The sequence below is a fragment of the Echinops telfairi genome, unplaced genomic scaffold, assembly GCF_000313985.2.
Source record: "Echinops telfairi isolate 266 unplaced genomic scaffold, ASM31398v2 ScPeMD7_23;HRSCAF=83, whole genome shotgun sequence".
NCBI classification, from domain to species: Eukaryota; Metazoa; Chordata; class Mammalia; order Afrosoricida; family Tenrecidae; genus Echinops; species Echinops telfairi.
The window spans coordinates 11,089,607-11,101,611 of record NW_022103920.1 but is presented as its reverse complement, the minus strand read 5'-3'; the positions used below and the strand labels follow the sequence as shown (position 1 = coordinate 11,101,611).

General features: G+C 48.2%; 1 protein-coding gene across 2 annotated transcripts in view; it reads left to right on the top strand.

Annotated features, from left to right (window-relative positions):
- Window positions 1-11,545, top strand: part of BPGM (bisphosphoglycerate mutase) — a 36,905-nt gene extending 25,360 nt beyond the window's left edge. For both annotated transcript variants that reach the window (XM_004707893.2, XM_045288985.1), the window contains exon 3: window positions 10,511-11,545. In XM_004707893.2, the coding sequence (XP_004707950.1) occupies window positions 10,511-10,689 (179 nt within the window). In that variant the 3' untranslated portion in view covers window positions 10,690-11,545. The remainder of the gene's footprint in view (window positions 1-10,510) is intronic.
- The last annotated feature ends 460 nt before the right edge of the window (window positions 11,546-12,005 follow it).

The window sequence follows — 12,005 nt, the reverse complement described above, 5'->3', positions numbered from 1 at the left end:
CTGCCCTGTGGCTGGCACAGTCACTTCCTGTCTGTGTTGTGCTGGCCAGCACCCAAGGCCAAGGCCGGGGCAGGTACTGGAAGGAAGCAGCCTCTGGGTGCTGCCAGCGGAAGTGGGTTGTTTAGTCTGGGCCCGGCGCAGGACCCGGCAGTTTCAAGTTCAGGGCGAGAGCGGGCCGCCAGGGCCTCCTCAGGGACAGATGTGCCCCTGAAGTCGGGTGTGCTGTCGCAAGTACCGCAGGGCCCAGGAGCCGGGCGCTGAAACTGGAGACTGGGGAGGAAAGGTCAGCTGGAGGCCCACGCAGGCCGCGGGGACCAGGACGGCCAGCCTGTCACCCTTGGCATTTTAGCGTGATATTTTCAGAAGGCTCTCTTCTGTGAGGCAGAGATGTGCTCCCTGGATCTGCTCATACGCAGCCTCCTTGTGAATATCATAGAAGCCTATGGCTAACAGTAAAGCTAAAAATAGCCCGGAATCTTCTCCCCGACTCGACATCAGTGGTGGTCATTCTGTCGTGTCACACTATTCAGACAAGCCGTGCCCATGTGTCCCCGGACCGTATCCTGAAGCCGTACGAGGGTATGTTAAGAACCGTTGCTAGAGAAGCAAGGAAACATGTATTAAGCAAAGATGTGACCACGGGAAGCTGCTGTTCCGCATATTCTCTACCTAGGTCTGCGTGCTTCTGAAGGTGCGTTTCCTCTCATCCTTCTCCGGCGAATCCAGCCCTCTTGGATTGACCCCGTGGCAGGACGGCAGTGTTGACATCCTCGGGGACTGGGTCTGTGTCCTTTGGGGAAAATGACTTGGGGCAACTTTCCTGGTTCTTTTCTCTCCAACTGTTTCCTGTTTCTCAGAACCTCTTCATAATAAGCCCCATGGTCATCCAGTGCCCTTTGGGAAACTCTTATCTTACCCCCTGGGAGGCCCCCCCAAACAGTTACCGTGAACTTCTGGGCTGACCTCCCGGCCTCCTTTTTGACACGGACCCAGCAGATCCCGTGGGAAGCCACAGCTCTGATTGGCCCCTGCTCACGGGACGTTAGAGGCTCGCCCTCAGTTGCAGTTTGTTCTATGAAATTATCTTCATGGGTCTCAATCCTGCTTTAAAAAGGACGGGAAGATTAGCTCTTTGAATTAACTGAACTGCTCACATGGTTTTTATGGGCCTCCCCCTGCTTCCTTTGAAGGCACCCTACTGAGACGAAGCCAGTGTGCGAGTGTTGCTGACACGGCTTGTCTGCAGCCATTTGCCCGTCACAGACCTGTGTAGACATGTTTTGTTTGCAATAAACCCATGTTGTGCCCAGGTGGGCTATGAGCTGGGAGGGTTCAATGGCCCACATGTAAACTGGAAGCCTAGTGGCAGTACTTGTCAACACACCTGTGCTTGAGGCATAGAGCATTCTATCATTGCAGAGTTGTAATGCAAAAAGAGGTCGATTGGTCTCCTTTGTTTCGGTTCTTAGCCTGACAGTAGAATACAGGACTTTTGTCCCCAGGGGTCCGCCCTTGAGGTTGGAATTGGGACTGCCTTGATTGGGAAAGAAGGCAAGTGAGTGGGGAGCAGATGACATATCGCAGTTAGATGAAGGGGTCGGAGCTGTTTTCTTCCTTTCTCTAGTCCCGAAGGACATGCACTGTGGAGAGCACCTTTCCTCGTGTTCTCTAACAAATCTCTTTGGTCACCACCCCTGGCATCATCTCTTCTCCTATTTCTGGAAACCCAGAGATTTTGAGCAAATGCTTTGGAGAAAACCAGAGAATGTAGAAGACTAATTTGAATTCTTGTTAATCCTTTCAAGGCTAAGAACCTTTTCAGCACTCATTTTTCTTCCTCAGGAAGCAAGGGGACATGGTCTTTGAATCAAGTGTGGAGCAGTGACAGGCTAGCTTTAGCATGAACATCCAGAGAGTTAGAAGGCTTCCAGTTCAGCGGTGGGAGGGTCTGTTAGATCAGGTAGGGTCTCGGGTGCCAGGACTAAAGCTCCTGCAGGTGAAGTAGTCACGTGACGTTCTTAGTTTGGGGGTGCTTCCGGCTTCATCTTGATCTCTTCCTGAAATTCGGCCAATACCCACCTCTGACAAAGTCTTTGGAGGACTCATCTCTGGGCTGGATGCATTAGACCAGTGGTTCTCAACCTGTGGGTCACGACCCCTTTGGGGGTGGGTGTCGAACAACCCTTTCCCAGGGGTTGCCAGATTAGTTAATGCAGCAACATTACAGTTATTAAGGAGCATCGAAAATCATTTTATGGTTAGGGGGTCACCACGACATGAGAACTGTATGAAAGGGTTACGGCATAAGGAAGGTTGAGAACCACTGCATTAGACCCTGCATTTCTTATCTCTTCATAGCCTTAAGTTGTATACCCAAAGGAGACTCATAGAATAAAGGCAGTGATGGTACATTATGAAGTGATTTCTGGATCCTGGCAGCCAACTCTCGTCTGCATGTGGACGTTGGACACTGAGTAAAGACCAGAGAAGGATGGATGCATTTGAGTTGTGGGGCAGGTGTAGACTATGGAGCATTCCACAGACTTCCAAAAAGAACCAGCACAGCGTCTTGGAAGGACTACAGCCGAATGCTCCCTAGGAGCGAGGACGGTGAGACGTAGTCTCACATACTTTGGACATGTTATCAGGAGAGACCTGTCGCTGGGAAAGAACATCGTGCTGAGTACACTGGAGGGGCAGTGAACGAGAGGAAGCCCCTCAACCAGATGGATCCATGCGAGGGCTACAATGATGAGCCCATAAGTGACAAGGACAGTGAGGATGGCGCAGGACTGGGCATTGTTTCATTCCATTGTGCATAGTCAGAACTGACCCGATGGCGCCCAGCATCCGCAGCCAACCCACGGTGACGTTATTTACAGGTTAGCAAGCATGGCTGCAATCCTGCAGTGGGATTAGTCCTGTTTCAGGAGCGCGGGTGACACCAGGATGGGTAAATCATGACCCTGATTCTCAAGGATGTTCCTGGGCGGTTCAGTCTCTCCTCAGCTGCCAACTAAAAGGGTGGAGATCCAAATCCACCCAGCAGTGCCACGGAAGACAGGCCTGGTGATGGACTCCTGTAAGATGATAGCCATGGAAAACCCTGTGGAACACACATCTCCTCTGATCCGCTTAAGGTCTCCCTGGCTCAGGATCGCCTCAGTGAAGCCCCCTCTTCCTTGTGGGCCAGGCAGCCCTCGAACAGCCACCCCAGCGGGAGGCCAAGGCCGAGGCCCCTGTGTAGAAGGTGCCCAGATGGGGTTCTTCCAGTCCGCCTCTGGGTCCTTGCCCTGCCGGGCTCCAAGGTGCTGATCTGACTTCCTGAACATCATCCTGTATGAGGTGTTTGTCTGTTCCCCCTTTGACCTTGTACCCAGACTTTAATGATCTTTGTCTTCTCATTGCTGTAAGTGTCCACAGTGAGCTACTCCCCGACTCAACTGATCTGCATGTCCCATTCCGTGACATCCATGACCTCTGCACGTTGTGCACCCATTCCCACCCTCCTGGTAAGGACTGTTCTTCCCCTGTGGACCTGAGCTGACTGCCCGTGCCCCCCCCCCCCCCCCCCCAGCTAACCATGTTCCAGTTGCTGGGTGGGGTCAATTTGATTGATCTCATCCAGAGAGCATTTTATTTATTTATTTTTTTACAAGACAAACATTTTAATGAAATTTGGTTACTGGGCATGTAATAACCCACAGGGCTAAATCGTTTACACAGGATCCAGAGAGCATTTTAAAGAGACAGTGCTTGAGGTAAACATTCTTTACTAAATGCATTGACCTATCATTTGGTTTACAGAAAGCTTAAGGGGTATTAGGGGGTTAATAGTTCAAGATGACCTCAGGACAATGGTTTCAGAGGTCCATCAGCCTTTCCTGAAGGAGTACTCACTCCCAGCCATCGCTTCATGTAGATTTAAGTTAATCAAAACAAGGTCGGGGCTGCATGGACAGGTGATGGCAGAGGGGGTTGCTTGGAGAGGGTTGCATCGGGGTGAGAATTTTGTGGGGTTTCTCTTAAGGACACTCTGGGGCCTTGTACAAAACAATTGGGCAGGTTTGTCAGGAAGTATATCAACTGTCACTCCTTTCAGCGGTCGTAGGATGTTCCAGACTCTGAGTTGTGGCAGCGATTGTACAATAGAGCCTTGATTTCAGTTCATCTAATCTAGTACAGATGCCTCTTCCAGCCTAAGGAGTTCTGCTTGCTGAACTCGTAAGATGAAGACCGTCGCTCCTGCCAGAACTGAGCAGTGAGTAATGGCTTCGTTGTGTTTTTTCCTAATTTGCTGTTTTAAAATGGCAGGCTCTTCAGTCTCATTGACTGATTATTAACCAGTCTAAGTATGTTAAATATTTGTAAGTAATTAGTCTGCCGCGTGAATGGCTGGAGTAGTCATTCAAGTGGAATGCTAAGTTCACTATTTATTGGAAACATTTCTATGTTTATTGAGCACGCCTTCCTTTCTAGGTGAAATATTAAAATTCTGGTGGCTTTTGTTCACTTGGGTCCCACATAAAAGGAAGCTGTTAACTAAACCATAGCCACAAGCTTGAGAGTGGACGTGTTAGAGCCAGCCATCGCTAAGATCATGGCCAAAGGAGTTGGATCCACATGTGCCCCTGGCACCTGGCCGAAGACCTAGAATTTGCCAGGGTCGCAGGCTGTAACCCTCCAGATGGTCTCCCATGATGTTGTTGTCTTATCTCTCATAAGGACCTCTGTTCATCACCTTTTCAGACCTGGAAACGGTGGCATTGGGCCCTTCTGCCCAGTGAGTTGCTGTAACCTTTTGCCACGGCCGAGCCTGCTGACAGCATACTCCTCCTTCCCCCGATGATGTGGAGGAAATGGCACTAGTCAGATGGCCAAAGCTGCAATCTTAGGATTTGGAAGTTTAAAAAAAAAAAAACCGAGCCCAATTTTGCTATCTTAATTACCTTGTGATTTAGAGCCGGCTTTAACCTTCCTGGATCTACTTAGTCATTTATGGTCATGTTTTTAAGTAGCTTGATTTTTAATATACAATTCAAGGACCTGGAGTAATTGACCGAGTTATGTATCCATCACCACATAAGCAATTTTAGAACATTTTACTGTCCCCCTCCCCCCAAGAGATCACCCCTTAGATATCACACCCCAATCCTCCTTCCTCAACACCGTACTTCCTTCTTCTAGGTCTAGCCCTAGGCAACCCCTAATCTACTACTCTCTTCAGATTTGAAATGATTCCATTTTTATGGAATACCAATATCAATGGAATCATTACAATATCCAGCCATTGTGACTGCCTTCTTTCACTCAACATAATGTTGAGCCTGAATCAGTACTTCATCCTGCTTTGTTCTATGGTACAGCTGCACCATATTTAATTTATCCATGTATCAGTTGATATACATTTGAGTTGCTTCTAATTTGGGGCAATTATGAGTAATGCCACCATGAAACTTGGTGTGCGCATCATGCTTCCATCTCTCTAGGAATATGCCTAAGAGTGGCATTGCTGGGTCGCAGGGTAGCTATTTAATGTTCTAAGCAATTGTGAAACGGAGTCTGTACCATTTCACATTCCCACCAACACTGCATGAGGATTCCGTCCTTGACAACACTACTGATCATCTGACTTTCTAGCTATAATCATCCAGACCACACAACAACAGCAGCTGCCACACACAAGCACAACAACAACAAATTAGATAGATATCATTAAAATTTTATTTTAATTTAATGTTTCAAAAGACACTGAAAGGAGAATTAAAAGACAACCTACAGAATGGTTTAAAAAAATTGGTGGTGGTGGTTTGTGCTAAGAAACCATTGCCTAATCCAAGGCTATTAAGATTTACTTCTCTTTTCCTCACGGGCCTTATATAATTTGACTGCTACATTTAAGCTTTGATCCATCCAAGTGGATTTTAAAAATAGGGCGTGAGGTGAGGGTCCAACTTCCTCCCTTTGCATGTGTGTTAGCTGTCCTGGTCCCATTTGCTGGAAAGACGATTTTGTCCTTCACTTAATTGTCTTGGCATCCTATTTAAATTGTAGTTGGCCAGAAGTGTGGGGGCTTATTTTGGACTCTGAGTTCTAGTCCACTGATCCATGTAGCCATCCTTGTATGAGTCTCACACTACTGATTATTATAGATCCATAGTGAACATCGAACTCGGGAAATGAGAATCCCCAACTTTGCTCTTCATTCCAGATGGCTTACATTACCCTGGGTGCTGTGCATTTTCACATGGATTTTAACACCGTTTTGTCAGCTTCTTTAAGCTCTGAGTCTTTGATAAGGGTTGCATTGAATGTATACATGAATTTGAGGGACAGTGTTATCTTCATCACATTTGTCTTCCTATCCATGAGCATAGGACGTTTTTCCATTTATTAAGATCTTCTTTAATTTCTTTTAGTAATCTTTAGTAGCTGTCAGGATATAAGTTGTTTACTTCTTTACTTAAACTTACTCTGAATTACTTGGAACTATTACAGATGGAATTGTTGTCTTAATTTTATTTTTAGTTTCCTCATTGCTACTGTACAAAAATGCAATTGATTTTCGTGCATTAAAGAGCTTATATCCTGCCATGTTTCTGAATTTGTTCATTCAAATAGCATTCTTTAAATGTCTTAGCATTTTCTGTATGCAATATTGTCTCAGTACCTAGCACTGCTATAGCAGAAGTTCTACAAGTATATGGTTTTTAGCAAATACATTCTCTCATTTTAGGAGGTTAGAAAGTCTAACTTAAAGTGCCGGCTCTAGGGAAAGGCTTTCTTTCAACATCGTGGACCTGGTGTTCCTTGGAGATCTCTACGCTGCTGTGGTGTTCCGGTCTTCCCCAGGATCTAGGAGGTTCTTAGCACAGGGACTCTGGGTTTGGAGGACAACTCTGCTTCTTACTTGTTGGTGCCGAGATCCCTCTCTCTCTGCTCTCTTCTTTCCTTTTATCTTTAAAACTCCCCTTATAGCAACCTGGGCTATGACCTCAGTAAAGGTGCTGCATCCTACCCTCATCCCTTGATAACTGATTGGCTGATCACATCAAGGGAGCAGGGGCTGTGATTGCATGATTATATAACTTCCAAACCACTGAGAATCATGGTTCAGCCGAGCTGGCATGTTTTCCGGGGGAGGCACAGTGCAGTGCATGAGAAAGAGCATGTCCAGGGCACATAGAGATAGTTTCGCATCTCCCTTCACCATCACCCCTTTACCTTCATTTTCTCTTCTTCACCCGCTGCCCTAGTAATTAAGCAGTGTGGGAAAGAAGTGGTAGGAGCCAATTTAGTCATCTGAAGGGAATGCCCTGAGCCCTAGAAGCTTCTTGAGGAATGGGCATTGGTGTCCTGTGAGGTCTCTCACACAGCAAGTGGTGAGTCGGAGGAACCAAGATACGTAGATGTCATCATTTTTGCTTCTCGGCAACCTGTAGGCAGACATGGTCATTTCTGCTAAACACTTATTATCTAACTGTAGTGATATTTAGACTAATTGGAAAAAATCTGTACAATTCATCTTTCTCACCCTATGTCAATAGATTCTGGGGACAGGTGCAGTCTGGGCACACATTATGGAAAGCTCTTGTTTTTTTTAGGATTAGTCTGGGGCCAACAAGTAAAGAGAAAAACAGAAAAGGCGCCTGGAGTTCATACTCAGATATTTCAGATTACGTTATGCCTGTGGAAAACCAGCAGCGTGAATCGAGAATTGCAGAGAACTCTGTAGCCAATTGTAGTTCTGTACTTCACGCCTCTGCTTCTCATAACCATGTAGAACAGGGGTGGGGAACTCTCGGTCCTCGGGCCATATAAGGCCCCTGAAATCTTCCTTACCAGTGAACATGACGCTCCTTACCAAAGAGAAGCAATTCCAGCCGTCACATCGGGATGCCAATGATGTTATAAATAGCCAAAGGCCCTTGGCAGAAAAAAGGTGCTCTACCCTTGATTTAGAATGTAATAGTGAAGCTGTGGTGCTAGAAGGGACTTCATTTTCTCAATAAATCACTGGTTTAGATGAAATTAACATGTGAGACCACCAGAATCCTTCCCTTGGGCACTAATCACATAACAGAACCTCCTTTGCTGGCCAGCTGAGGGAGGGAGGTGTGGAACCCTTCAGAGCATGCCCCAGATCTGGCTCCCTGCCACCCATGGTTGAATTCCCCTTCTCCTATCTCCAAGGGGAGGCTCTGGCAGCTGCTGGCAGCCAACCCACAGATGGGCCTGATGGAGCCCGAGGGCCCTCAGAACCCAGGGCAGCCATATCCCAGTTAAAACAGCTGGCTGACCGGTCTGACGTGGTGGTCCAGCTGGAATAGAATTGTAGGGCTGCAGGGTGGGCAGGGTAGAATCACATCTGAATAGCCTACCCTAGGCTTCAGGTAATCCTTTCTGTCTAGAAGGGAAGCAAGCACCCTGCTTTGCGATCGGTCCTGTGTTCCATGTGGGTTCTCGTGAAAGCCCACACCCCCTTGCTTCCCACACTCTGTGCCGTTGTGGGGTAGGAGAGTGTGGATTGCTTTTGTTATTTACAAGATGGGGGGAAATGACAGTCCAGTGAGGTTACGTGTCTAATGTTAGGTGCCCTTGGGTCAGCTCTGACTCACGGACAACAGAAGAAACCTTCACCTGCTCCCAAGCCATCCTGCCAGCTGTTCTTAATGTCCGAGCCCATTGTTGCAGCCACTGGGTCCTTCTGTCATGCCCAGGGTCTTCCTCCTTTTCACTGCCCCCTACTTTACCAAGCAAGATGCCCTTCTCCGAGAACTGATCTCTCCTGATACCATGCCCCAAGGGCGAGAGACAAAGTCTCCCCATCCTTGCTTCTTCGAAGGAGCATTCTGGCTGTCCTCCCAAGACAGATGTGTTGGTTCCTCTGGCCGTCCGTGGTCCTTCGACAGCACCGTCATTCACATGCACCGATTCTCTTTCCGTCTTGCTTATGCAGGGTTTAAAGTGAGGGAGCTGGTGTAACGAAGGCGGGGTGGCGAGGGAGGAGATGGCCAACATAGAGATGCTACCTGCGAAGGAAGGCTTCTTTCCCCTTTTGCCCAGCTGCCTGGGGCTGTGAAGTTTGTGATGAGAACTCCGTGGTCACTCTTCTGGGCTCAGACAGGAAATTCTAGTAAAGAATTCTGTGATCCTCTGGTCTTTGGCTGGGGCTCGTGGTATGACCAGTGACTAATTAAATAACAAAGTGCATTGATAACTAACTGGGGATAACTTATTCTGCCACCCCCAACCCCCAGGTAAAGACAGACCCTTGGACCCCCCCAGAATGAGTCGTTCTGCTTGACCTCCGTCTTTTCTGTTAATCTGCAGCAGAAGCAGGTGGTTTACCTTGAGACACCTCAGTCATAAAGGTGTGTGTGTGAAGGAGGACACTCCTTTCAGTTGCCTTTTAATGTGCTCAGCACCATTTCTTTCCACCTTCCTTGACTTTTCCCATTTTGGACTTGGAGGTAGTAAGGACAGCGGTACATTAAGTCATCAGTTCGGGTGCCTGGGCTTGAATCTCGGCTCTGTATGAATCTCTTGTAAAAGCGTACACCCTCCCAGGACGACAGTCATGATTACGCAAGTCACAACATAAAAGGTGCATAGGAGAGTATCTGACGTGTCACATGCGTGCCGTTCAGTCCCGGTTGCTAATAGTAGTCGCAGTCACAGCATGATGGTCACTCTGCCCTTAGGACTGCACCCGCTCTCATGGTCCACGATGAATAAGTCCCTGTAACTCTGCTGCATTTCACAAAGGGTTGAGGGTAGTGGGTTCAATACGCAGCTTCCTCCCTGGCTGTAGTGTGTGGTGGTCTGCCTGCGTGGATGGGACTGCAGGGTCACAGGGTGGCAGTGGGGATGGGGCGAGAGGAGGAGGAGGCCCATTTAGAAGTCCTGCCACGGCCATCTTTCCAGGGCCCTTTGGGCCATGCGCCCTGAGCAGCCCAGGGAGCGTTGGCATCAGCTCTTCTGGATCCAGCCCGACCGCTTGCAAGCTCACCTGGTGTTGGAAGACCAAGCATATTCAAATCAGATGAGGTCGATTCAGAAATTAGGGAACAGTCCTAATTTTAGGGCTAACCCAGGCCAGCATGTAAATGAAGAAACAACAACACCCCCCACCAAAAAAAAATTTCCCAAACCAGGAAAAGGCTCCTGAGGTTGCTGTTTAGATTTTTCCAAGATCCAGTCATTCCTGTGGGAAACCAGGGACATGAACGTGAGCTTGGGGAGAATACATGTCCATTCTTTTCGTCTTTGGGAAGGAAGCATCCAGGAACACGCTGCCCCCACAGGAGATTGACTGCCCGGGGATTGAGAATGTGATGATGTTTAGGACTTTTAACTTCTTGGAAACTTCTTGGCTTCCAGGAACCGTTGCTGGTTTGGTTCCAGGCGTGGAGTCAGGGTGGGACGAAGTAAGTGGCAGTGAAGCACCCAACCAGGACTTTCTCTGAGGTTGCTGGTAACGCCCTTCCCTTCCTCTCCTGCTCCACAGGTATCTCCGACGAAGACATCATCAACATCACCCTCCCCACCGGGGTCCCCATCCTCCTGGAGCTGGATGAGAACCTGCATGCCGTGGGACCTCACCAGTTCCTGGGCAACCAAGAGGCGATCCAAGCAGCCATTAAGAAAGTCGAGGACCAGGGAAAAGTGAAACCTGCTGCCAAATAACATCTTCCCCGAGGGGAGGGTGACCTCTGACCCGATGCAGGAGCAGCAGCCTGGGGTGTGTCGTGGGTGCTGAGCTTTCTGCCGGCCGCACCCCTCCCAACTCCCCATCTCTCTCTCGAATTTGCATTTTCCAGAGCTAGGCTGTGGGGTAGAGGTGGTATAGGTAGGTAACTTAATTTATCTCCGTCTAAATAATGACTTTAAGATGCCTAAGAGTTTATATCCTAAGACTGAAGAGTTAGTTCTCCTGAAAGCCCTGTGTGGATTAGTTACCAAGCTAGGAATGAGTGGGACTTGATCAAGGTCATACGTTTCTGAGATGGGAGAGTACCAAGTGGCGGTGAAATCAAGGTGTTCATCAGTCAATGAATCATTACCATCCAGTCACCGTGGCCAGGTACTCTAGCAAGCCTGAGTATATTATGGCAACGGACCAGAGATTAACTCCCTTGAGTTTGTGTTGCTTTTCCCCACATTGTGTCTTAAGTAGCTCACTTCTCCTTTCTACTGACGGAGATTCTCTGAGGATGACTGTAAGGGGGTTAGGTAACTCACACCACTGAAGTATTTATTATTAGTGTTTTCCTTTAGAAAAAGAGATGCGTTGATAGTTAAAACCAGAAGGCCATTGAATGGGAACATTGCAGCTGGAGTTCCTCTAAACCACCAGCAAAGGCCCTTTAATTGATCCCCATTCCAGGGACATCATTTGTCAGGCATTCAGTAGAATTCCTTTTCTCCACTGGAATCAGCAGCACAGAGACAACCAGAGCTGTTGTGTTCTTGTTTTGCTTTGTGCTTTAATCTTTGGATCCTTAAACTTGGCTTCGAAATAAAGTTCTGTGACTGAAAGCAACACCCCAAACATGTCTCCATATGTTTCCCAAGCGAAGGCCTCTGAACCAGTCTTCAACTCGCACCTTCCTGTAAACACTAGAAGAGTCACATTTATCTCAACACACAGATTTCTAAAACCATGCTACTGCCTGGTCTCCACCTGGGGCCTCACGGCACTGGAAGGAGAAGATGGACACAACCACACACATGGGAGCCAGGCATGGCATGTGGATGCTTCACACACAAAAACCCACACCAAGCCATCGGCATCGAGTTTTGACTCAGGGTAGAACTGTCCCCTAGGGCTTCTGAGGCTGTAGATCTTGACTTTCTCCCACGGGGCAGCTGTGGGTTGGAAGAGCTGACCTTGCCATGACCAGCCAGATGCTTAACCCCTCCAGGGCTCCTTGATGCTTTGTGTGGACCCTCCGTATTTTCTATAAGCCCTAGAAGGAGGCTGGGGGAAGGGAGGCGCTATA